The sequence below is a fragment of the Paramisgurnus dabryanus genome, chromosome 8 (assembly GCF_030506205.2).
Source record: "Paramisgurnus dabryanus chromosome 8, PD_genome_1.1, whole genome shotgun sequence".
In the NCBI taxonomy this organism is placed as follows: Eukaryota; Metazoa; Chordata; class Actinopteri; order Cypriniformes; family Cobitidae; genus Paramisgurnus; species Paramisgurnus dabryanus.
Genome location: NC_133344.1, coordinates 14480184 through 14507337, shown reverse-complemented (window position 1 = coordinate 14507337; position 27154 = coordinate 14480184). Strand labels below are relative to the sequence as shown.

At 35.8% G+C, this 27154-nt stretch overlaps 2 protein-coding genes and 1 long non-coding RNA gene across 7 annotated transcripts; all 3 read right to left on the bottom strand.

The window, feature by feature from the left end:
- Positions 1–1770: 1770 nt before the first annotated feature.
- hsc70 (heat shock cognate 70) lies at positions 1771–9419 on the bottom strand. 3 transcript variants are annotated; one of them, XM_065280608.1, is made up of 9 exons: positions 9269–9419; positions 6803–7012; positions 6244–6449; positions 4623–4775; positions 3675–4230; positions 3276–3478; positions 2961–3159; positions 2550–2782; positions 1771–2268 (listed from the first exon to the last, which is right to left on the bottom strand). In XM_065280608.1, the coding sequence occupies exons 2-9, from the start codon at positions 7005–7007 to the stop codon at positions 2071–2073; spliced, it is 1953 nt and encodes a 650-aa protein (XP_065136680.1). In that variant the 5' UTR covers positions 7008–7012; positions 9269–9419; the 3' UTR covers positions 1771–2070. The 3 variants fall into 3 exon arrangements, with proteins under 3 accessions (XP_065136680.1, XP_065136681.1, XP_065136682.1); XM_065280609.2 differs by having other exon boundaries at positions 6803–7008; positions 9269–9389; XM_065280610.1 differs by lacking the exon at positions 9269–9419 and adding an exon at positions 7625–7639.
- A 2986-nt stretch (positions 9420–12405) lies between these two features.
- Positions 12406–21362, bottom strand: LOC135770802 (TBC1 domain family member 15). 3 transcript variants are annotated; one of them, XM_065280611.2, is made up of 10 exons: positions 21045–21362; positions 19077–19262; positions 18710–18828; positions 18442–18545; positions 16961–17028; positions 16646–16792; positions 16461–16551; positions 15550–15698; positions 14596–14737; positions 12406–13684 (listed from the first exon to the last, which is right to left on the bottom strand). In XM_065280611.2, the coding sequence occupies exons 1-10, from the start codon at positions 21262–21264 to the stop codon at positions 13525–13527; spliced, it is 1386 nt and encodes a 461-aa protein (XP_065136683.1). In that variant the 5' UTR covers positions 21265–21362; the 3' UTR covers positions 12406–13524. The 3 variants fall into 3 exon arrangements, with proteins under 3 accessions (XP_065136683.1, XP_065136684.1, XP_065136685.1); XM_065280612.2 differs by having other exon boundaries at positions 14596–14734; XM_065280613.1 differs by having other exon boundaries at positions 20997–21186.
- A 1045-nt stretch (positions 21363–22407) lies between these two features.
- Positions 22408–25433, bottom strand: LOC135770355 (uncharacterized). Its single transcript, XR_010542604.1, has 3 exons — positions 25249–25433; positions 24516–24929; positions 22408–24239 (listed from the first exon to the last, which is right to left on the bottom strand). It is a non-coding gene; the product is annotated as an uncharacterized lncRNA (long non-coding RNA).
- Between the last annotated feature and the right edge of the window lie 1721 nt (positions 25434–27154).

Genomic DNA, 27154 nt, shown 5'->3' with positions numbered 1-27154 from the left:
AGTGTCAGAAAATAGGTTCAAAACTGTACCTTTTTGTCGCTGGGGTGGTACCCCAAGGTACTGTTTTGTACCTTTACAGGTATATAAACATAATACAATGTTGTACCTTTTGGGGTACATTATTGTACCCTAAGGATCTATTGTGTACCTTTAAAGGTACAGTTAACTGTTTTGTACACCTAAAATTTAACTGGTACAAAATTGTTCCTTAAGGTACACAATTGGTCCTAAGGGTATAATATTGTAACCCATAATGTACAACATTTTAATGTGTTGTATACCCATAAAGGTACAAAAAGGTACCTTTGAGGGTACCACCCCAGCGACAGAAAAAGGAACAACTTTGTACCTTTTTTTTCTGACAGTGTATGAAAATCAATCAGTGTAGATTTTACTTTCTATTGCCTACCTGAGAGAAATTATAATAGGCAGAAAGTGTTTAATCCCGCACCGCAAAACAAAATCAAATAATTGTATTTAATAATTTCGTATATATAATAATTCCTACTGTCATTATGGTAAAAGTGATACAATGGAATGGTGTTCTTTATTCTCCACAAGTGGATATTTTTTACTGAGAAAAACTCCCAGATGGTAGGGATTGTATATACTCTAAAGATTATTGTGTCAAGAAGACATTGCAGTCATTTGCAGTGTTGGGGGAAACACATTACAAGTATCATGCATTACGTAATTATATTACTTTTCTGAAGTAACGAGTAGAGTAACGCATTACTTTATAAATGTAGACATTAATATTTGAGTCACTTTTTTAAAATAGAGTTACTTTTCAGTTTAATTAATTAGATGGAAAAAACAATGTACTGCATTAAACTGAACGTATTAACGTAGAATTACACACTCTGCGTGAACAGTTTCAGTCAGAAATGGAGATAGCAGACCAGAGCTTGACATTTTTGCGATTTATACTTCTCAGTCATAAAAAACACCTGCAAAGTAAGAAAAAGTAACGTAAAAACAACTTAAAAGTAATGTAAGCATTACTTTCCATGAAAAGTAACTAAGCGACGCAATTAGTTACTTTTTTGGGGAGTAACTTAATATTGTAATGCATTACTTTTAAAAGTAACTTTCCCCAACACTGGTCATTTCTTAGATGGAGGATCATGGATGGATGAATGTGTGTCTATTATAAGCAGATATATAATCAATATCCACCTTTAGTAAAAAGACAGAATTTTATTGAGTTTTGTGTTTATTGAGTTATTTGTGTTTTAACAAAGTTTTTTAGCAGGTGTTACAACAAACCCTCTCTTTGTTACAATAAACCCCACCTATGGGGTAAGTTGTAACGTTTCCACTCCTGTCAATGTCTGTGTAATTGTACGATAACGGTAGGTCCCACAAATAAACGTTAAGTGTTTATTTGTAGCAGAGATGTGTGTGTTGATTGTGTAAAAAAATTATTCATCTAACTTAAATATTTTTTGTATGATAGAGCCAAAGTCAAAAAGCGTTAGATTGTGCCCCGCTCTCCCAATAAAGTTATTTGTAGCAACGTCATATGACCCCTTTAAATGAGTTATAATAGAAATTAAAATTTTATTTTAACCAGTGGTGACACAAAGAGTCACAGAAGGGATAATGCTGGAGGAGGTAACTAGTTTCACAGAAGAGACACGTGATTTGTGCTGGAAACAACAATCTCAACAGTACGATATTATTGACAGTGTCTTTGTTGTAGCAAGGATCTGAATGTTTCTCCTTAAATCCATTCAAAAGCCATTCAAATATCACAAGAAGACAAGATTTGATAAATTCAATGTTTATTATAGCATCTTGAGTCATAAGGTAAACACCCTGAAATAAGTCATAAAACATGAATGAATCAAATCGCCATTCCTATTGAGTAATAATACAAGTAACTAAACGGTAACACCTCAGATATGTAAGTGTGACATATTGCTTTGGTCTCATCTGGCACACTGGGTCAATGTGAGTACAAGATATTAAATGCATCATAATAAGCCTGTTTGAAATGTATTAAATTAAACTTTAGGTGCTTTGTGTCTGTGTGTGTGCCTTAATATCCCTCTTCTTTTTTGTGGATTAATCAACCTCCTCAATGGTAGGACCGGATGCACTCCCTCCTGCACCACCTCCTGCCCCTCCAGGAAATCCTCCAGGCATTCCCCCCGGCATTCCACCGGGCATGCCACCAGTACCCTGATAGAGCTTGGTAATGATGGGGTTGCAAACCTTTTCCAGCTCTTTCTGTTGATGTTCATACTCATCCTTTTCTGCAGTCTGTCGCACAAGAGTTAACATTCAGTTCACTGAAGAAATTTAAGAATGACTGAGAGAGATACTGGCCAATTAACATTGCTATTGCAACACATGTTTTGTTGACATGCGGGTTAATGGTGTTTGTGTTTTTGGGTGAAACATTCTGGGTGACTAGTCAAGTTTCCATAAGGCAAGGAAATTTAATTGTATCAAAGATTCTTCAATGACAAACTCATAACCGACAAAGTTAGTCTTAACCTCTAGCGCTTGTGTGCAGTTCAAATTTTTTTATTGTTACCTACCTGGTTTCTGTCCAGCCAAGAAATGACCTCATTGCATTTGTCAATGATGATTTTCTTGTCATCCGCGCTGATCTTGTCCTTTAGCTTTTCATCCTCCACAGTGCTCTTCATGTTGAAGGCCAGCGATTCCAATGTGTTCTTGGCCGTGACCTTCTCTTTCTGAATTTCGTCCTCTGCACGATACTTGTCAGCTTCCTGAACCATACGCTCTATGTCTTCCTTGCTCAAACGACCTAAAAGAAGCAAGAGAAATTAGGAGAAAACTCAGGGTGGACAACTGAGTTGGTTTTTGAACTCAAGAAAGCTCTGAAGTAAACTGAGTAAGGAATGAACTCTACAGAAAGGGACAGCGTTAGAAGAACTGAGAGTTTGTCCTGATCTTAAAGGTCTCATTTGTGGAAATGATCTTACCTTTGTCATTGGTGATTGTGATCTTGTTCTCCTTGCCAGTGCTTTTGTCCACTGCAGAGACATTGAGGATGCCGTTGGCGTCAATGTCGAAAGTAACTTCAATCTGCGGCACACCACGAGGAGCAGGAGGGATCCCTGTTAACTCAAATTTGCCAAGAAGGTTGTTGTCCTTTGTCATGGCTCTCTCTCCTTCATATACCTAATTAAACGTAAAGCAGGTGTCAGTTGTGTGTTCATACAAATCAAGTTGAAATTCATGAATTTGCCAACTCGGAATACGGTTATCAATTCTTGCAACTCTTTTATTTATAGTACCTGGATCAGTACACCGGGCTGGTTATCTGAGTAGGTGGTGAACGTCTGGGTTTGTTTAGTAGGGATGGTGGTGTTCCTCTTGATTAACACAGTCATGACACCACCAGCTGTCTCAATCCCCAGAGAAAGAGGAGTAACATCCAGCAGCAACAGGTCTTGGACATTCTCGGATTTATCTCCCGCTAAGATGGCTGCCTGGACCGCTGGATGGGTTTTAAGGGAACGTAGATAATAAAAATATGTTACACACCAGCAAGACTTCTAAACTACTAGAATCTAAATCAGTGGTTCTTAATCCTGGTTCATGGTTCAGTTCATGGATCTCTCTGTTAACTTTGAGGTTCTCAAAACCAGGATTAAGAAACCTGATGCGTCCGTGGTGTTCATAAAAGCACCTACCAGCTCCATAGGCAACTGCTTCATCAGGGTTGATGCTTTTGTTAAGATCCCGGCCGTTGAAGAGGTCCTGCAGCAGCTTTTGAATTTTGGGAATGCGAGTGGAACCGCCAACCAGCACGAGGTCGTGGATCTGCGCCTTGTCCATCTTGGCATCCCGCAGGGCCTTTTCCACCGGCTCCAGCGTTCCACGGAAGAGGTCGGCGTTGAGCTCCTCAAAACGTGCTCTGGTGATGGACGTGTAGAAGTCGGAACCTTCATAGAGAGAGTCGATCTCAATGCTAGCCTGCGTGCTGGAGGAGAGGGTGCGCTTGGCCCGCTCGCATGCCGTTCGCAGGCGACGGACTGCGCGTTTGTTGCTGGTTATGTCCTTTTTAAACTTGCGCTTGAACTCGCCAATGAAGTGGTTGACCATTCGGTTGTCGAAGTCTTCACCGCCCAAGTGCGTGTCACCGGCAGTCGCCTTGACTTCAAATATGCCATCCTCAATAGTCAGGATGGACACATCAAAGGTGCCACCACCCAGGTCAAAGATCAGAACATTGCGTTCACTACCAACCTGTAACAATACACTAATTTAGTAACCATTGAACTGCTAATGTAAACGGCTTAGTCCAACTATGATGCTTATCATTACATTTTTTTCAGAGCGACTTGCATTACAAGGTATACATTTGATTATTATGTGTGTTCCTGGGAGTCCTTTTTACGCTGCTAACACAATGCTATGCAACTGAGCTATTCAGGAGCACATTACTGTATGTAAACCTGATTTTTACCATAAACTAGACACTAACTGTACAAATATCTACAATAAACAATATAACAATCATTACTGTATCAATGTACTCAAGACATGTTCTTCTGGTCAACCAATTTCATGCTCTTAAACAAGTAATATACCATATAAAGCTTTTAACTGTCAAAGCTAAACTCAGAATATCCGTGTACCTTTTTGTCCAGCCCATATGCGATAGCAGCTGCTGTTGGTTCGTTGATTATGCGAAGCACATTCAGGCCTGAAATGGTTCCAGCATCTTTGGTGGCTTGCCGTTGAGAGTCATTGAAGTAAGCCGGCACTGTAATAACTGCGTTTGTCACAGCCTAACATATCAATATCAAATGAAAAGATCTGATGAGCATCAGAGGTTGAGTAGGCACATTTACATTCACTGTGAAAAATGCATCAGGGAGGTTTTTATATACATCATATTATATTGACCTTTAAAATAAATCACCCAAAGATGTTAAGTTTGTTTGTTTAAATATTTTTAGCAGACAACGCCGTGCCAGATCCGCACCAGATCTGCTGACTTCGGCACAGATTCGGTAATGATCTGGCACAGAGTCGTGTGCTGTCTGGGATTGGTTTTAATTTGAAAAACCCAATGGTTTGTAGATGCCAGCTTACATGTGTTTAGAAATCCTCACTTTGTGACAAAAAGTATATGCATTAGTGTAATTTATTTCACGACAGATCTCATCTAACAGTTTACAGTAAGTAACCGTGGAATGCAATGTGCAAACATGCAATAAAGGTTCACAAAAACAGGATCTTTCACAAATCAAATTCTAAAAAATTTACTCATGACCTTCCTGTAATCAAAGGGATGCTTTATATTGCAGTGTTAGCAAATGCTTCATCTTCAAACATTTCTATTTTTCCATCTGTAATATTTCTCTGCAAACTTCTGAAGATCATTGGCTGACATACAATCAGATATAAATCTGTGGTGAAGTTCTCAAAACCACTTTATAACGTGTTATTAGATAAAACTGATTACGAATCTTTGCACTTCACCACCTGACCACAAAACGTTTGTTTGTCTGCTTTCGTTTTCTATTTGTATTCATGTCAATCATTTTAAAATTACAAAAGCAGATTTTCAAACTGAACCCAAGCCTTATAAAATGGTATTGCAAAATCATGGCCTCCAGCCAATGAGAGGCCTTTAGATTGTGTTGTGGTGTTGTTTATGATATAAAATATGTCATGGGTGTAACTGTATTTGACAAGTTATTGCATGCTTTTGGATGGATCTGCAGGTATGAAAAATATGTTTAAACATTAATGTAAACAAGGTTTCCGTGCTTCAGGCGAAAAAATGACCTTTACATGGTCCATTCTACAAAATAGTAGTTATATAATTAATAATAAATGCTTGCTATACTATGTACATAATAATGTGCTTTTGTCCAAAATTTGTAATATTTCATTTCATTTCTGTTCAAAATATATTTTAAATCACAGATTTTCTTAATCCTTTTATACTATTTTGTTTGCAATTTAGTTATAATGGAGAAGAATTGTGCAAGATCAGTATGAAAGTAGTGATCCCATAACTTATACATCACCATTTTAGGAAGTGCACTTATCACAAACATAATCTTGACATATTATTCATAACTGACAACCACATTGTAAAAACTCATAATTTGTGGTTCCTGTGTGGGTGTGTGCATGGCCAAAAAGTGTCTGAAAAATAAATACATAAATGCAAAAGGCTTTATAATGTGAAATGAATTGCTTCTGTAACTCAACTACAGTGGTATTATGTTGCTCTCATCTCACCTTGCCCAAATACGCCTCAGAAATTTCTTTCATCTTAGTGAGGACCATAGAGGAGATCTCCTCAGGATAGAAGGTCTTGATTTCTCCTTTGTACTCCACCTCCACCTTGGGTTTGCTGCCCTCATTGATGACTTTAAAGGGCCAGTGTTTCATGTCAGCCTGAACTACCGCGTCATCAAAGCGTCGACCAATCAGGCGCTTGGCATCTGTTGAAAGACAAAGACAGCAAAGCAGTGGTTTTATACACATACAGTATATGTCCATATATGGCCATGCAGCAGATTTTATTCAGGGTGTAAATGGAGATCAAACCTCAACAAATATATAGTTGTATAACTTCATTGGCATCTAATGGTTTAAAAGTGTAATACATTAATTTCATTAATATTTATTGATCCTATCAAAGCCAATCTAAAGTCACATAATGATATGACACTGATTAAATAATGAGATTAGGAGCATCAACGTTATATTTTCCCAGAATGTTCTTTTCACTATGTATGAATTTATGGATATTATGTACATTATGTTTATACACATCTTATATTGTATGACTTACCAAACACTGTGTTGTTGGGATTCATAGCCACTTGGTTCTTGGCTGCATCTCCGATGAGTCTCTCCGTGTCAGTGAAAGCGACATAGCTGGGGGTCGTCCTGTTCCCTTGGTCGTTGGCAATGATCTCCACCTTTCCATGCTGGAAGATGCCCACACAGGAGTAGGTGGTGCCCAAATCAATACCCACAGCTGGACCTTTTGACATCCTGCCTGAACACGAAAACCATGACTTAAGGTTAATAGTCTTTAACAGTTTTTTTTAAATACTGTTATAAAATATGCATTTTGGTTATAAGACTTTTAAAACATGGTATATTAAGCTATACACATTTTTATGTCCAAACAAACCTTGTGATAACCTGTCACAAACATGTACTGCAATACAATCTAACTAATATTTTATTTTTGTATATTGGACTTTAACATCTAAATAATAAGCACTGTTATCATTTATAAAAATAATTGTCAATCATTAAATATGTGTACATGTGATTAAAAGGTGAATTAAATGAATAAAATGTACATGTGTATAAATATACTGGCACGTAGTGTAACTACCACCATATTTTTGACCGATGTGGTCACGCCACCATGCTTGAACCGTCAGCTGCTTTAAAAAACCCTGAACTGGCTGTATGCCATGACCAAGGGTGTGTATGTGTGGCACAGCTACTGTGAAGTTATGTCACCATGCACGGCCTACTGCTGACTCAAAATTAATTTTATGTAATTAGATTATTATTTTACACTGTTCAGCTTTACCTAGTTGTTTATATTTGTCTATATTAAATACAGAAATAAACAAGCATTTAGTGCACTTACTAACTTTGTACAGCTTAGTATCTCAGATGAAAGATGTTTACAAACTAAAAAGAAAAACTGGCCAACATAAAGCACAAAGTTGTTTATAACATTGTGAGATAAGAGCACACTGGGAAAACAATACAAAGAGATATAAAGGTAATGTAGAGTTCATGTGACCTGCAATAGCTGCATTATTTGGTCTGAATGCATGACAATGTATCCAGAGGGAGGAATTTTAGTTTAGGCCTATACACTGTCCAAAAGAAAGGTCAAAAATTGTCCCAAGCTTTCACTGTGGCAGTGCAATTGAAAAATATCCTAATAGATACACATTTAATACCAACATGTAGCTTTGTGCAATAATATGCACTCTTTGGTACCAATATGTGCCTCTGACTGATGTACTAATGCAAATTCTTTAGCCCAGTGACAAATAGGGACCATTTTTGAAAAAAAGAAATAATTTCTTCTGCTTTATTTATTCATTACGCCATCCCAACATCTATGGCTAAATTCATGGTAAGAATCGGTTAATCCATACAAATGTTGAAATACACAGGTTAGGGAAGGGGCATTTTGGCATCTCCAATTCACATAACTTGCATATTTTTAGGCTTTGGGAGGAACCCGGAGTATCTGGATTAAACCTACGGTGACACAGTGAGAAAATGCAAACTCCACACAGTAAGGTCACCTGACTTAGCCAGGGCTCAGAACCTTCTTGTTGTGAGGCAGTGCTACCCACTGTGTCACCCCCATCTTTTTCTCATAGTAGATGACTGAAACAATTGAATGAAATTGTTTCTCATTAACACCTTATGATCTAACTGTTAAGGCCTATATTAATGTATAATTAATAATTTGGTAGACAAATATACATTATGCCAACTAAAAGGTTTATAACATTCCCATAACTGACATTTGCATAAAAAGCCGTCCGACGAGTGCTAAAATTGCTGACTGAGTGAGTGAATGCCCTGCAGATCTGTAATCTGGAAAGCGTGCCCATTTAACATATATATATATATATATATATATATATATATATATATATATATATATATATATATATATATATATATATATATATATATATATATATATATATATATATATATATATATACTACAGCAGTAACACTTTGCAATAAACTTGTATTTGTTAACATGAGCAAATGCATTGGCTAACATGAACTAACATTAGGGAATATAGTTTCAGCCTTTATTAATCTTTGTTAATGTCAGTTCTGTTATTCGTGTTAGTTTCTTGTCCATTAACCCCAAGTTATGTTAGCAGTAACCACTTTTGATTATAAAAATGTATTAGTAAACGCTGAAAATACCATAAACTAAGATCAATAAGTGATATAGAAGTGTTGTTCATTGTTAGTTCATGTTAGCTAATCCATTAACAAATACAACCTTGTTTGTTGCAAAGAGTTACGTTTCGTTAACCTATTCATTTTCATGGTTTTTACACTGCCTTGCTTGACAAGCGTGTTAATCAGCTGTGTACAAATGCAAAGATAAAATGCATTTGGCAACGTTTTAGATCTGATCACTGCCAAAAGTGTTCAAATCCAAAACGCACAAGCAGGAGACACACAGAACGGCAAGCAAAATTGTTGCGAGCTTCTTGCAATGCCTCAAAGAAAACTTTTACCTGACTGATTAAGTTGATAGAAAAGTGAGAGGAAATGTGTGTTGTGTCCCTCAGCACCAGTCTGGAGTCTGTTCTGGTGTATTCTGCACTCACACACACTGATCTGCGTTTATAGGCAGCAGCGTGAGGTCACCTGACTCCAGAGAAACTTCCAGACTGCACTACTCATGTGCTCTGGCTCAGCAGCCCAATATCTGCTATTCAGAGAAAGAGCAGTAACGTAACAACCGACTGTTAGTACCAGCACAAAGAAACACAGACCAGACGCTATAGTTCCCATGCAAAGGATTTAAAGTCTTCATCAGTTACTTTACATTTAAAAATACTTACAGTACATTTATGTAAAGATTTCTGTCTTTAAAAAGACTGGTGGTGCTGTAGTGTGCTAGATAAACATATGCTCTGGCAAGATAAGTTTTTCATTAAGTATTAAAAGTGAAACACATAAGGGTGATACGCACATGTTAGGTCACATGGGCGTCAGCTGAAGAATGAGCAGTAAAATTGATGTTTCACGCTTAACCATCATATACAATGCTAGATTTGTGAATGAAACCTTGTGGTGTCTTGCTCTTATATACTGTATGTGATGGTCCTGGCATACTTGGTACCCTAGGTGACTGGAGTTTACCAAAGAAAACGAATTAATAATATTTATATAATTAAAATATTATATAAGGTTTGTAAAAGCATTATTGTGTGTTAACTAAGTAGCATAGTTTTCATTTGGAAAAGACCTGGGGTAAATCCTAATTGTTTAAAGTGAGACACCACTTTTTTTTTTTGAAAATATGCACATTTTCCAGCTCCCCTAAAGTTAAACATTTGATTTGTAAAGTTTTGGAATTCGTTTAGCTGATCTCCTGGTCTGGCGCTAGCACTTTTAGCATAGCTTAGCATAATCCATTGAATCTGATTAGACCATTAGCATCACGCTAAAAAAATAACCAAAGAGTTTCGATATTTTTCCTATTGAAAACTTGACTCTTTTGTAGTTACATTCTGTACTAAGACAGAGAATTAAAAGTTGCGATTTTCTAGGCAGATATGGCGAGGAACTATTTTTTATTTTTTTTTAGCACAAATTATGATTTTTGTTACGATTTTTATGCTCGCGGGTCAATTTGACCCAAATTTGTTTTTTCCTGGCAACTGTATAGACCCAAAAATCGAACACAATACAAGGGTTAAATCTTATGTAGTTACATTGTGTACTAAGACCACCGGAAAATTAAAAGTTGCGATATTCTAGACAGATATGGCGAGGAACTATTTTTTATTTTTTTTAGCACAAATTATGATTTTTGTTACGATTTTTATGCTCGCGGGTCAATTTGACCCAAATTTGTTTTTTCCTGGCAACTGTATAGACCCAAAAATCGAACACAATACAAGGGTTAAATCTAATGTAGTTACATTGTGTACTAAGACCACCAGAAAATAAAAAGTTGCGATACTCTAGACAGATATGGCGAGGAACTATTTTTTTATTTTTTTTAGCACAAATTATGATTTTTGTTACGATTTTTATGCTCGCGGGTCAATTTGACCCAAATTTGTTTTTTTCCTGGCAACTGTATAGACCCAAAAATCGAACACAATACAAGGGTTAAATCTAATGTAGTTACATTGTGTACTAAGACCACCGGAAAATTAAAAGTTGCGATATTCTAGGCAGATATGTCTAGGAACTATACTCTCATTCTGGTGTAATAATCAAGGACTTTGCTGCTGTAACATGGCTGCAGGAGGCGCAATGATATTACGCAGCAGCCCCTTGGTAACTGACATAATAGTCCCCTTGGTAACTTTGACTAGCAAAGGACTATTTTCGGGCACTGCGTAATATCATTGCACCTCCTGCAGCCATGTTACAGCAGCAAAGTCCTTGATTATTACACCAGAATGAGAGTATAGTTCCTAGCCATTTCTGCCAAAAAAAAAATCGCAACTTTTAATTTTCCGGTGGTCTTGTATTGTGTCCGATTTTTGGGTCTATACAGTTGCCAGGAAAAAACAAATTTGGGTCAAATTGACCCGCGAACATAAAAATCGTAACAAAAATCATTATTTGTGCTTAAAAAAAAAAACTTCAAAACACATCAGTTTATCCTAACTTTGCATGCATGTTCATGGCTCTAAATGAGAAAAAGTGACAAAATGTCTGGAAGAAAACGATAACGATATACATTGTAAATAGAAATGATAGGTCACTTTTACCATCTGTGTCTGTAAAAGCCTTTTTCAGCACTCAAAAGAGTGAGGAGAAGCATTTTTACCCCCATATCAGGAAAGTAAAACACCAATATAGCAACAAACACTAAAAATATATATTGTATTTATGGCTATACAGTTGCTTTGAAACAAAACAAAATGCTGGTCAAATTGACTGCCGAACCTCAATATCATTACAAAATTATTTTGCTACACTTTGCATGCATGTTCATGGCCATAAATGAAAAAAAGTCACAAAATTTCAAGAATAAAATCACAGGTTAACTGGTTTATCCGACAGCTTAAATATCAAAACGGGTCAAATTGACACGGAACATAATATGAGGGTTAAATAGGAAAAATATCTAAGCTTTTTGAGTGCGATGCTAATGGTCTAATCCGATTCAATGGATTGTGCTAAGCTATGCTAAACATTGTAAAAACCAAATGTTTAACTCTGGGGGAGCTGATAAATGAGACTTTTCCAAAAAAGTGGAGTGTCCATTTAAATGAACACTCTAAAAATTTGGGTTGGTTAACACATGGATGGTTTAATATTTGACATAATTAACTACTGGGTTATAAATGATCCTACACTGGGTTGTTGTTGTCCAACCATGAGTTGAAACAGCCCAGTATTTGGGTTGAAACAGCCCAGCACAGTCTTGGTTCTGTCCAATATGTACCCAACTGGGTTAAACCAACCCCCCATTTTTATAGTAAATTAATTGCATCTGAAACTGGAGTTCACTGCCTAACCATGTACAGAAACAATATTATGAGATTAACTATCGTTTAAAGCTAAAAGACGTGCAAAAATCTTTACCCAATTGGACGGATTCAGGTTTTAATGAGCATTACAGTGTTTACAGATGTTATGCATACTTTACAGCTCATTAAATCAGCTTGAAAAGAGGGCAAACAATACAATTATATAAGTAGTATCACATTTTATTACAGAATAACATTGTACTGAGCACGCAGTACAAACTAAAAGTGTAGTGTCCATGACTCACTAGAAAGAGAGCGCTTAAATGTCAGAGTAAAGCTTAAAATAAAATGGTTACCGCCCCACCCTCTCAATCTCTCTCTCAGTTCATTCAGTTTAACATTACTATGAAATCTTTTTTTATCATGCTACATTAGTTAACAGCATAAAAATAATGTGCAAATTTCAAGAAATTATGCATAAACCTGCTACGGCACTCATACAGTAGGTTCAAAGAAAACCTATGCAAAATACAAACCCTCCTTCAGTGAATGTGCACAGCGTCAATTGGTGACAGTAACTAATAAATAATAATAATAATAATAATAAAATATCAAATATGCAAATGTTTAGTGTTCCATACTCCTATGTGTGCAAACAAGGTGTAAACGTGTTTCATGCCCTCTGCATAATAAAACAACGGCACTGTGATCTCGGGGTAAACGGGGTCCCGGTGTCTCCATTCACTGAGCTATTTCTGATCAGATGATACTTGAGAACTGTTTGAAATTGGTGTGAGAAGACCACAAGGGATTTTCTAGAGCTTCTCAGAACCGGGTTTCTGATCAGCACGCGTTTCTATTATTATATTGTGACTTATATGTGCACCAGATGTTTCGTAGATGGTATAAAAGGTCGAATCTCATTTAAATCAGCGGCAAACCTTTCTGTCTCTTCTGACATTAGCTCTTACTGTATTTTGTGATATCTGCAGTAAAGGGCTTAGTCAAGTCTTAGCAAAAGAAAAAAAAACATAATTTACAAACAATACTGTACCTGCATTTTTAGGCACTGTCAGGTAAAAACGAATTAAAATGACACCAAATTACAGTAAATGTTTGGATCATAAGTGATGAAAGATCATCTCAGAGTAAGCTACTGTACTGAATGTCAAATAAATCCAGCAGATCAAGTGTTTGGAACGAGCAAACTCTTTTCATCTTGTTCATGCAACAAACACTGATTTAAAAGCAGCATCATTCTTCCGGTTAAAATTCCACAGGAACGTATCCGTCACATTTTCCAGGAAAATCCCATTTAGGCCGTTTTGGTCTTAGGAGAAAAGGTGTCTCAGGTGATATAAGAAATCCTCCTTGTTCTTGCGCACATGACAGCGGCCGCTCAAATAATCCCAGGCCGATCCTTTACAATAGTCATAAAAATGTTCCTCGGCTTTCTTCAGTGTGCTGTTTAGGTCCAGCTTGCCCTGCAGACTGATATAGAAATATCCTGGTTATACAATACAATCATGAGGATATCAACATACCTTTAACCTTTGATTTTAATAATGAGTAAATAAATTAACATAAATGGGTCAGTGACAAAAACAGTTTGGCAAGATGAGAAATTCAAAAATCTTAAAAAAAAATCTTGTTTTCAAAGCATGCATCAGGTATATTTCAATGCACAAAGTGTATTTATGTTGCATTTGGACCATTTTTATGGAAGTTAAGACTGGACCTAAAAATGTCAAATGGTGTAACCTTCAATAGCGATAAAGAATTAGAAATATTAAATATTTTATCCACCTTCATGGCATGTACGCATAATCATAAAAAAATTTAAAATATAATTTTATTCATTATTTTTAAATGTAAATTTTTATGCGTTTTTGTAATATATGTCCGGACATATGCTGAACACAGCTCTGTTTTCTAAATAATCTGTGACGAATGATGTAAAAATTTATGTAAAAAAAAATCATATCACACTAAAAAAGATTATATTTTTATTCCACTTTTTTTATAAATATAAATATATATTTTAATTTAAAAAAAAATACTAGTTACACCAAATTGACACAGTCCGGTTACACCACATTGACATTTTTGCATTTATTTTTCAAAGGGAAATAAAACCAGAAATTTTAGACTTGGTCCTCAAAAAAGAGAATGTATGCAAGTAATCTGCAAATTTATTTTGAAATTTTAACCCTTTTACATTTAATTGAACCATGCGGACACAAAATAATTAATGTCACGTCATTGAACCAAATATAAAAAATATGCACAGAGGTTTAAAAAGTGGAAATCGCAAACACAGCTGAGACATGAGTCACATCTCCAAATAAAACTTTACCTCTTTATAGCATAGACACACACATATAGATGCTATAAACACAAACCTGCTTGTAAATTGGATGAGTTGAGCTTCATTTTTGCAGCTGAGAAGAGTGTCCCTGTTCTCCAGCAGTATGGTAGCGCACATGAAGAGTTCAAATGTGAAATCTGTATTTACGGCATGTAGCTCTGTCACAGATTCATCTTCTGGAGAAAACAGATGCATGAATCAAAACAAGGATAACAAATCATCAAAATTTTCCTAGAAGAGCTGCTGCAAGTAACTTTAACACTATGAATAAAGTCTCCAAGCTAACTCTTTCCCCGCCAATGTTTTTCTTTTAAGTTGCAAGCCAGCCATTTTTTTTATGATTTTCACAAAAGTTGAATGCCTTCCAGAAAAATTTTATCTATAAATATATAAATATACAATATATTAAAGACCCTCTGCTTTCAAACAAACAAAAACAGGAAAAAAAGTTTCATCCTATCTTCATTGTTCTCTTTTTATCATCTCTCAAATATGGGTAGGTTTCTTCAAAAATACACATATTTAGCATTTTTGTAAAGGCTTTTGTTACCAATCAAATTTGGAATGATTAAAACATACACAGCGTTTTTACTGTTTCTGAATCAGTGGATGCGTGGAAGTGTTTTATAAGATGGATGAGAGCACCACCTAGTGGATAATAGCAGAAATAAAGATATATATGCCATAAAAACTCGTCACGGGAAGCATCATTGGCAGGGAACCATTTTCTCTTAATTGACCAGATAACTCGTCAATGGCGGGGAAAGAGTTAAAATCCTTAAAGCTCTAGGATATATTATCGTCCCAACATATGGGTTGGTTCATTCCTCTAATTAATTCTCACTTTGATCTCCAGCAGAGTCCATAAAAAAAAAAATAATCATACACCTCTTCAATAAGCCTCATATGACTCAAAATCATAATTATAGCCAAAACACAAACGCTGTAATAGTTAGGTTTTAATAAAGCAGATTTAGGCGACTCTTACCTAGACTTTGTTTTCGTGACAGTCTCTCCTGATATCGAGCGCGATCCACCTGCTGTGAGATGAGCTCTAAATGATCACAGCTAAAAATTTCAAACAGACGCAGAGCATCACTGTGTTCGAACTCGCGCTGGAAACCCAACAGAAGCCACCTGCAACATTTAATACAGAAAGCTTTCTATTAAAAACAATATTTGTGTAGCTCAACAGGTAGAGCATTGTGTTAACAGGCACAAACATTGTGGGTTTGATTCCCAGCACACATATTGTTCAAAAATGTATGCACTTGAATGTGAGTTAGAGGTCTTCACGGGTCCACTTAGATCCAGAAACCAGAGGTCCAACCTGAGTAAGTTCAGGTCTAAAAGTTTCATGTGTGACTCGGACTCGGGTCGGGTATAATATTAGCATCCTCAGGTAATTTAAAATGAACGTGTTTTTTTCCTGAACGGACCCGAGAAGACCCAAACTATAAAAAAATTACACTGTATCGGGTCAGGCCCGGGCCTACTTTTGTCAGGTTTTTCTTGGGTCAGGTCTTTCTTTAAAAAATATATATATAAATTATACACATCGGGTTCGGGTAAAAAGTTATTTGGGTTGGGTTCTTTTCTTTGGACCTGAGAAGACCTCAACTTTGGATAAAAGTGTCTGCCAAACATATAAATGTAGTTTAAGTAAATTTACTGCCCTTTAAATGCATTCTGCATTTTGTGTTTCATAGAGGAAAGTCATTTTGATTGACAACAAATAATAATATAAAAATATTTCATTTTGGGTAAAAATGTTTTTAAGGGGAGACATAAAAAATATGAAGAGATGTATAAACTACTGAAAGGATGAAAGACGGATGAACAAAAAGTAGAGAAAAAAAGTTAAACAAGCAAGTCAGATTACCAGGAATAAATACAAACCTGTGACAGAACATGAGTCTATCGAAGTTATCTGTTACCAGATGAGCATGCAGCTGAGGGTCCAGTTCCTTTAGCAAAGCAGCTTCCAGCTCTGAGGAAAACCAAAGACATCAATAAGAACAATATAGATATGTGAACTAGATGACATGTTTTTAATATGTGGAAAAACATTAAAGAAAACCCACCCATTTTCCGATAAAGTCCATCGGCACGAAAGTCTTTGGAAAACTTCTCCATATAACAGGAAAAGCTCCAGAAAGTGTCCACCTCGGAGTCCAGAACCTCCAGAAAGCGGCTGCACAGATCATTCATTCCTTGAGCGTAACTCACTTCTGCAGAGAGAGAGAGAGAGAGAGAGAGAGAGGGAGAGAGAGAGAGAGAGAGAGAGAGAGAGAGAGAGAGAGAGAGATGCTGTTAACATAGGACAAAATAAAGAATAGTTCCCAATTTAACCACTAGATGTCGTCATTTCCCTTCTCAAAAAATGAAAAGCCACATACCTGGGTGAAAAGCAGCATATGTGATTAAGATATCTCTCAACACAAGCAGGTTACCCAAGCCTTCCTTCCTGTATAAAAATATATAATAAAATTACACACCTGATTATTTCAAGAAAAAAGCAGAAGTATCTTAACTGAGTAAACAACTTCAATAATGTTCAACTTAAATAAAAGTTACTATATGAAGCAAGATATGGTTTCAAAATAAGTGAGGGGCCAGTATCCTGTCTTATGACTTTTGCTGACCTAAATTTTTAAACTCTCCAAATGTGTTTTTTATTCAGCATCTGTGATTATTTTGAATATTTACATTTGGTTTAAAACCGTCAGTAAATTTGATATTATATGAGTCATTGTAAAGTGAATTATGCAAACAACTTGAGCTAACAAGACTCAAATCATTAACTGGTTAGTGTTTAACCACAATAAGACTGAAGTTTTCTAGTTTGGTCTGACAGCTGCTGGTCATCATTCCAATGTTGTTTTATAGGTTGTGTTCCTGTAGTAAAGCATTGCATTAGCAGCACAAAAGGTTGTGGGTTCGAACCCATGCATACTGATCAAATCTATACCTTGTAATGCACTGTAAGTCGCTTTTGATAAAAGCTTCTGCAAAATGCATAATGAAAAATTGCAATGGCAATGACGTGTATGTGCAGCACTGGAAAATGACATCTGTGATGTCACAACACTTTGTTTGTTTAGCACAAAAAGTATTTGGACGAAGCGGAACTGTACTATTTGACAAAACAAACAAAACAACCAAACGAGCCAAGAGAAAAGTCATTGGTTTTAAAAACAGAACTACTGATGTTATCCCAACACATGGATATTATGTTTATTATTAAGCACATTTAGGGGTGGTTTCCCAGACAGGGTTTAGATTAAGACAGGACTATATTAGGATATTATATTAGGATTTTAAAGTCGTTTTTTACAAACAAACCTTACAAACAATGTTACTGGTGTGACCTTTAGACAAAACAATGGCAGTGATATATTTTAAGATATGTCAGTGCAAGCTCGTCTTAAGTTAAGACAACTAAAACATGCATTTTTTTAAGAGGTCAAATAAATCTTTGGCGTCCCCAGAGTATGTATGTGATGTTTTAGATCAAAATACCATATAGATAAAATTGCCACTTTGTAGGTATGGCCTTTAAAATGCAAATGAGCTGATCTATGCATTCTAAATGGCAGTGCCGTGGTTGGATAGTGCAGATTAAGGGGCGTTATTATCTCCTTCTGACATCACAAGGGGAGCTAAATTTCAATGACCTATTTTTCACATGCTTGCATAGAAAGGTTTACCAAAACTAAGTTACTGGGTTGATCTTTTTCAAAATTTCTAGGATGATACAAGCACTGTGGACCCAATTATAGCACTTAAACATGAAAAAAAGTCAGATTTTCATAATATGTCCCCTTTAAGCCCTGTCCGGGAAGCCACCCCTAAATATACAAACTAAGTTACTTCTCACCGGTAGTATGGTAAATCTCTGTCTGTTCTGGGAACATCTTTATCGATGATGCGTATGGCCTCCTGAAGCTCTTCCAAGTCAAAGGTTACCCGTTCAAACAGCACCTGAACATTAATAGAGACTTACGTCAGCTTAGGTTAGCAATAGGAGTGATGGTACTGTTTATGTGAGCATTGAAGAAAGCATGAGCTGAAATGTCTGTTGTTTGGTCTCACAATGAATATGTAAATCAAAAAGTTACGTAAAATTGAAAAATGTTTGGTTATACCTGAGACTGCAGCTCCAAAAAAGACATTCGCTCACTGACTTCGTCTAAATGAGCATGCTGTCTGTTGTGTTCTCTGTCTTGCCTCTGATCAAAATATTTCACAGCAGCCAACAGCTCGGCTAGAAAAAACAATGGGAGACAAAAACACAGACATCTGTTTTTATTGTAACTCAACTTGTAGAGCCCTGCCTTAGCAGTGCAAAGGTCATGGGTTCGATTCCCAGGCAACACACAAATTGTTAAACACACACTGTAAGTTTCATAATATAACACATATACGTATTTCACATATATACTGCATGTTAAGCATGATTTAATATTGTATACATGCAGGATTGTGTAAGTCCTGCCCCAAAATTTTACTTACCATCAGTGCCGTTAAGTCGTAATCGAACGGCTCCAGGAAGCAGCTGTTGCCACTTCCTCTTCATGTGCCGATAGCGCACTGCCATCTGCTCCAGCATCAGGGGGCGCTCCAGTGCCGTAGAGCTGCAGGGGTACATGCCAAACAGAAAGCGCCATACCTGACCCCGTTCCTCCGGTGAAATGCCACCTGAATCACCCAAATACAACACATGTCATACAGAAGACATGCATACGTATTAAGATGACAAGACACATAGAGGTGAAAGATTTACAGTACATTACTGTACATTAGCAATAAATGGACGTAAACAGGTTGCAAGCATTTAAATTCATGCATTTGGCAGGTATACATTTTCTCAGTATGTATGTTCCCAGGGATTAAACCCACAACCGTTTGCACAGCTAACACAATGCTCTACCAGTAAGTTCCACAATGAAAATACAATATGTAAATGAATCAGTATATATTCAAACATGTGATATTTATTAATCTATAAATATTTTTAAATTAATGATTTCATTAAATTAATTCATTCATTATGTCACAAATGTGCTTAGATTTGAGAAAGTGCAATGCATTTCAATAAAAATTTGCTGGAAAGGTAAAACTATTGTGAGTAAAACATTGCGTTAGCAGCACAAAAGTGATGGGTCCGAACCCAGGGAACACACATACTAATAAACATGTATACTTTGTAATGCAATGTAATTCACTTTGAAAAAAAAAAACATTTGCTAAATGCATAAATGTAATGTTAAACTGTTTTTAGAAAAATACCCCTTGCATTATCTTTCTTTTGAACTGATATCTTACTGACTAAAGAGTATCAGAGGTATTCTGCTGTGTCTTTACATTCAGTACAATACTCACAGTAAACACTAAAGCCTTACTACACAAACAGACAGAGTTTTATCACTGTTAAGATATCACCACTTAATTGCATCACTTAAAAGGAATTTCTTAATGCATGATTAGATCAGGGGGGTTTAAGGGTCCACACAGAACAAAAACAACTTCTAATCCTCTTTTTACACAGCCTGAGAGGAACTTATCATGTAATGGTTGTGTGTGTGTTTTTAAACGCTGCAGTTGATGTAATCATGCGTCACACGCCTGTGCCACATAGTTGTGATGTCACTAGGGTGCGTTTCTGCTAGAAATGTGATTGGATCTTAAGAGTGGTGATGAAAAACACAAAACAAACCCGAGATATTTGGATTAAATCAATTTAAATAAATAAAAAAATTAAATAATGTTCTTAGAAAAAAAGCCCTGTAATTGTTAAAACGTGAGACTAATAACATTGTTTTTGTACGCAAATAGAAAAAAAAAAATACAACAAATAAATAAGTCGATAAGTGTGATCGACTTCATGGCGGCGCAAGAAATGACACGCCGATGACGTCAAAGTACCGCGAGAGCGAATCGAAATTAGACTTCTCCGTATGATTTCTAGAATCGCTCACGCGGTACTTTGCGTCATTAAGCTTATATTTGCAGTATACTGTAACTACTAAACTACAGTAATATCAAGGTCTGTTTATTTACTCTATAAAAATACATAATACATCCTTAACAGTGTCCTTAATAGTTAAAATGATTAAAAGATCAAAGCATCAAACCTAACAACTTTTTTTATATCTGCGCCTTACTTTTTGCTTGGCTTAGTCTCCTAAACCAGACTAAGCCAAGCAAAAACATACAGTAGGCCTACAAGTTTTCAGCATAAACTACAACACTAACACCACTTATTAAAATTGAGCAATTATTTTATCTTATTAACCATGCTTTTTGCTGTCACGTTTGATTTGAAGTATGACTAAAATCTTTTCAGTTCTAGACTACATTAAAACTTTAACATTAGGCTACGTAAGTTACTTTTATATTACATTGAACAGTATAATAATAATGTGTAAGTACCTAAATGATTGATGATGGTGTCAGTTCAAGACCACCACATAAATTTACCGTTTTTAAAAATATACGTCCTGAGTCTGGACTCGTCCACGCGCCCTTCGGAGTCCATCACACCAGGAAGAGAGATGCGCGGGCACGTGGACTCAGGTGAGATCAGAGGTGCGACTGACCGACAGATGTCCATTCCCTTAACTCTCCCAACGGGTCCATTACAATCCAAATGGGGTTTATTTTTCTCGACTACATGTGATTCATCACAAGATGCGATCATTGCTTCGGTAAAGACTCTGTTTTTAAAATTGTAATGAAATCATAGTTTGGAGATGAATATGTAGGCTATAACTCCTCAGCAGACTTTAAGATAGTTCATTCAGCTTTGTGTGTGTGTTTTGAAGTGAGCAGTGAGCACACACCCCTCCTCTTGTCATATGACATGTACTTATCAGCGTATAAAAACCTTCGGGCGGTCTCTTGTGTCTCCCCCTGGTGGTGAAATACTAGGCTACTGCATCATAGTCTGCTGTTATATTCATATTTGTGTAAAATAGCATTAGGGAAGTTATTCATGTCTGAAGGAGAATTTTTTTATTTAAGTTGCAATAAATAAAGAATCTGAAATGAGCTGCAAAGCATTTTTGTAGGCTATGACACATATGTACAACAAAAAACAGCCATATAGCCTACAAACAGGTTAAACGGGTGTATCTGCATACAAGCGTCTTACAAAATCACAGGTTACACTAGAGAGGCAACATTCTTAATTGCTATTTTTATTTATTTATTATTAGCACAGCTGCATGCATGAACTCTATACACTAATAAAAAACTAACATGCATTATCAGATTTCAGCATATTCTGCTTTGGTCACGCTGTTTATTCACCAGACAGCTGGCTAATGTTGATTTTAATACGATACAAGGCCGAAAGGTTTGTAACTGCACAGTCTGTTCACAATGCAATGTGTACCACCTTGCATTCATTTGGTAAAAATAACTCTAGGAGTGGCAACTAATGAAAAATTACTTAGGTTACACCCTGCCACTTTACATCAGTGGTTGGCTCAGACTCTAAAAAATGCTGGGTTGCTTCAAACTAAACGGTTGGGTTATAAATAAGCTTTTATAAATAAAGTTTGTTGTTACACAACTATGGGTTGAAACAACACAAGCTTTTTAGAGTGGGTGGACGAGTATAAATGTCTTTCGTCTATCAAAGTATAACATTTATTTATTAGGCCATTTACTTAGGCCATCACCACCAAACTTGTTGTTTTAAAAGTTTTAATGTCCATCCATATTTGTTTTTCAATTTATTTTTTTAAGATACAAACAGAAAATACATGAAATATGAACAAAAAATACATATACAAAAAAATTCTTCTTTAGGCATCGTTGGTGTTTAGTGAGACCTATCTTTGCACAAAACACATCTTGAAGTAAAAAGACTAATTTCTTTAAAACTAGAAATTAGGATTTAATTTTATTTAGGTTTAAGAGATCGTGCAGTTTAGTGAAAGTGGAGTTTACCCTAAAAACTTGACACATCAGTTTACATTCCTATACAGTTTTTTATATAATATATACACATTTCCTGTATTTTCTGGATGTATTCCATTAAACAGACTGAGAAACAATTATATATGATCACTAAATTGCAAAAAACACTAATCAATTGTGGCATGCCTAAGACTTTTGCACAGTACTGAATATTTACTTAAATTTTCAATAAAAGATCACATAGGTTTCTGTATTAGCCTACAGTTTTTTTTCAGTGACTTTGGACCATTTCTGGATTTCTGGATCAGAAATAAATTTTTCAAAACACTTTGTTTAACCTCCACATAATCAAGGCCGTTGTGCACAACATAAAAGCAAATTCTCATTGTTTTGGACAAATTGCAAATGCTTTGGTACAGTCATGCAGATAAATATGTTGAGGGGCGGAGCAAGGGGGTGGCAAACCCATTTTTGGATAAAAGAAGTTAAAGTGTCATTGTCAAAAAAATTGTTATGTTACAATTTCAAAATGACAATACAGAGAACACTTAGACTAAAACATGGTTTATAAAGCTGCGGTAAATGGAGATAAAATATTAGCAGGGGACCATGCTTTGGAGCCCCTAGATTTGGGCTAAGCCCCCAATGTCTACAATGTCTGGCTCCGCCACCTGATTATGTACAATTGTCTACTTTTTCTTACATTTTAAATTGCTTATGTCATTTTTATTAAAATACATTATACTGGTTTCTGCTGAATAGTCTTACACCTCAAAACATTTAGGAATTGGTTCATCGTACAAGGCACATTACAAAATTGTTGACCTTTGTGTCATAATCTGTTACTGTAAGCATGTTTTCCATAGTTTTTTTTTGTCTTTTATAAATGTGAACTGAATTGATACATTTCTGTGAAGCTTAAATTATGAGTTACAAAACGTGATATTTCTTACAATGTACAGTTAACCTTTCTAGTTTTGTATTTTTTTATTATTACTGTAAAAATCTGATTTTATTTCAAAATCACGTGTGTAATTTGTTAACAAAAATAAAAGTGAAAAAGTGAATTTCTCCACAGTTTACATCAGAAAACACTGACACATAATTGTGTACACTTGTTTTAAATTGAAAACATGGCTTAATATTTTGACTGTCTTTTTCATGAACAATGACACACGGAGTTGCCATTTTGATGGCATTGGCATGTTCACTGATGACATTTTTTAAATTCAATATAAGTTACAGGCTTTTGCAGGACATCCATGATGTTGTGCAGTTTGTACGAATTGTTCTTTTGCACATTTTAAAAGCGATTTGTGAAATGCACCAAACCGACTGAAAAAAAAAACTGTAATAAGAAACCTCAAACGGGGGTGGTTCACACCCCTGTAAACTTACTGTCGGAAAACAAATCCTTCTGTCGCTGCTGGTATATATAGATGGAAAAAAATTTTTTTTGTGTGAAATAAATGGCAGGACCGTTCAACATTTAATAACCACACATGTGTGAGAATTAACAATCAGCCCACACGATGATTCAATTGTTCCACCAAAGAGAAAATCTCAGTAATAATGTAACGAGTAGGATGTGAACATAATGTGTATAGATATGTATCTAGAGTCTGGTTTATTATGGAGAAAGAAGTATAACAAAAGTAAAAAATATAAATACAACAAATTTAGAAAATAAGACAATTGAAACAAGAAATGAGCAGAGCATGCAAACTCTGGATTTGCCCTTTACTCCATCTGAAAACAGAAAAGCAGAAGTTTAAGATATTGAAAGAAACTACCTTTTCGTTATAGTTAGAAAGACTTTAACGTCTATATAATCTTTATTTTGCTAATAAACCTCTAGAGGAAAGAAATTAAAAGAGCTTGGATGCAAAACCCTCTAAGTGCATCTGACATCATACTTCACTTATGTTTAGGTTCAGTAAATTCACTTTGGTTGCAATAAAAAATGTTATAAGTCAGTAACTAAAATGCATTATTTTCACAAATCTCCTCCTCTCATCCTCTTACCTGTAATAGTGGTGGCCAGCAGTGGGTACTGTTGAGTAACAGTTTCGTTTTCAATCTTAAAATGTACAACAAGTCGTGTCCTGGTTCCATAGTGCTGTCGAGCAGTGCCATTAATTTTGCAGATATAATTACAGCAGAACGTTCCCGTATCGTTCATCTCCAGAGAGTTCACAGTGAGACTTGAGCTCCAATGGCTTTCGTTACTGTTCTCAAAATGTCTGCCACTAAACTGGGAATGTTTGTCGACTCTTGCATATGTCCCATTTCTGTCCACGGTGTACCACTGTACACGGCACCTGGAGATGGTCTTCTGTACATCTGCATGAATCTGACAATGTATGGTGATGTTTTCTCCAGGTGTACCGTAAACCTCATCTGGCCACTGTTTTACCCAGTTTTGAGTGAGACCATCTCCTGTAGCAAAGAAAAAGATTGGCACTGTAAAAATGGCAATGCACTGTAAGTCGCTTTGGATGAACGTGCCTGGCAAATGCATAAATGTAAATAAGAACTATTATTTCTTTTCATGGTATTTTAGGAGCTTGACAATCATGGTCACTTTAAACTGTATTTACTCATTTGTGTTTCACAGGGAAAATATAAAATACAGGATTGGGATGACAAAAACTAAAAGACTTACCACCGCAAAAAGAGAGTTAGACACATAAAAAACAACAGTTACAATAAAGCCATTCTCTGAAAATATAATACAGACACAAAATAAGTGTGTTACCTGAAGGACAAAGACTAAAGATAAAAGCAGCAAGGATAACATCATGAAATAACATCTCCTTCACTCCCTGTACAACAGGAAAAAAATATTAACAACAATCTCTGTTACTATTAGAAATAAATAGTGAAACACTTTAGTTGTTGTTGAACTCCGGTCTTCTCAGTAATAAGGGGGCTTCTCCTATACCTTACCCTGATTTTAGAAAAACATTTACATCCGACTCAGTGAGGTGGCTTTCACACATTTAGTTTTACATCCTGTTGTCGCTGATCTGTAACTTGCAGCTCATCTGCAAGTTACAGACCCTAAAGTGCTGTCTGATGCTGTTGATACTCAAAATAAAGACATGTTTTGTCTACAAAATGTTTTTAAAGCAACATCTGTTTGCCGGTTTTTGTTGTAAGTTGACAATAAATGACAGTGAAAGTGAAGAAAGGAAAATGAAACAAACAGATTGTCTTTCTTTTATCAGGTGATAACAGGAAATACATGTGCCTTTGAAACACCACAACTGAATATTCAGTCTGAATTTCTAAATTGAAGAAATGTAGTATCGATATCAATATATTGTGATTCTCAAGTCAATACTTAAAAAGCAGACAGAAAACAGTTGGAAGGCATAAAACATTTTTTTATGAAATGAAAAATGTATTCAATTCAAATTTTATTTATATAGCGCTTTTCACAATTGTTAATTGTTTCAAAGCAGCTTTACATTAATAGATGTAGGAAAAAGCATAGAAAGGCAAGTGTAGTAATAATGTTACGTATACAGTAAAGTAGTAAGTTAACCCTTGTGTGGTGTTCGGGTCTGTGGGACCCGTTTTTAATGTTTACTTAAAGAAAAAATATGCAATTAATTGTTGTTTCAACCTCAGATTCATTGGCCTTGGCTCATTTTCTATAAAGAACATAAAAATAAACAACTTTATAATGATTGTACACTATACACCCCCCCTACACATTTATATTACATATGTGGTGTTCGGGTCCACTGGACCCGGGGGTAATAAGAGAGTGAAAATTGAATGTGCTATGTAACTTCACTCTGTTTTTCTTCTATCTGGGACTGATGTGAGTCCATAAGTGTGTTTGTATATCTGTCTGTAGATATGTGATGGATGCATGGCAGAGTTTTGTCCTTCTGCACTTGCTGTAACAGCGCAAAGATACAACATGTTATATATCAAGCATGAACACTTGTCTGCCCCCAATGTCCCAAAAACTTTACCTTTTGTCTAACAGGAACCATTCTACATTTTACCATTATATCCCTTACAAAAAATAACCATGGTTGTATTACAGTAAACGTGTAGTAATCATGGTAAATTGGTGTATTGATTACCATTCCTTGCCTGAACACATGAGTTTACCACAAAACCTATGGTGTGTGTGTGTGTTTGTGTGTGTATGAGTGTGTGAGAAAGATTGAGAAATAGAGAAAGTATAATTTCATATCCAAGCATTTTCATCATTTAGGGTTGTAGCCAAAAGCAACACATTGTACTGCAGTGTGTGTGGACATAAGATGGACAGGAAGACACAGTACACGTCTATAAAATGCAAGAAATGCACATGCAACACAGCTACACAGTAAAAATCTGCTTCTTATGTGTTGTGTAGGCTGACATGAACAGGTTATGTGTTCAGTGGAGATAATGTGTTATAATACCGCATCTTTTCAGATGAGGCTTGTGCTGTGTAGACGGACACAAATGTGTACAATTTCAAACGAAGTTCAAATAATTAAATGTCAAAGTGATGAAAAACTTATTTGAGATGAAAAAGTGATGAAAATACTTATTTTATATAAACATCTGGGGGAGAATAGAACTTTCTTCTCTTATTTCATATTATCACAAAAACGAATGGCACTTTAATCTATAAATAGTCCTGTACCAGTGGT

Bases quoted from the DNA above. Each gene is read 5' to 3' on its own strand.
- hsc70 (XM_065280608.1), bottom strand. From the start codon at position 7,007: ATGTCAAAAGGTCCAGCTGTGGGTATTGATTTGGGCACCACCTACTCC. The intron at 6,450-6,802 runs GTAAGTCATACA...GTCTTTCAACAG, and splicing joins TCCCAACAACACAGTGTTTG to ATGCCAAGCGCCTGATTGGT. The intron at 3,479-3,674 runs GTAGGTGCTTTT...AAACCCATCCAG, and splicing joins AGCAGTTGCCTATGGAGCTG to CGGTCCAGGCAGCCATCTTA.
- LOC135770802 (XM_065280611.2), bottom strand. From the start codon at position 21,264: ATGATCGCATCTTGTGATGAATCACATGTAGTCGAGAAAAATAAACCC. The intron at 15,699-16,460 runs GTTTGTATTTAT...TAAATGTTGCAG, and splicing joins AGACTCATGTTCTGTCACAG to GTGGCTTCTGTTGGGTTTCC. The intron at 14,738-15,549 runs GTAAGAGTCGCC...TGTTTTCTCCAG, and splicing joins GTCACGAAAACAAAGTCTAG to AAGATGAATCTGTGACAGAG.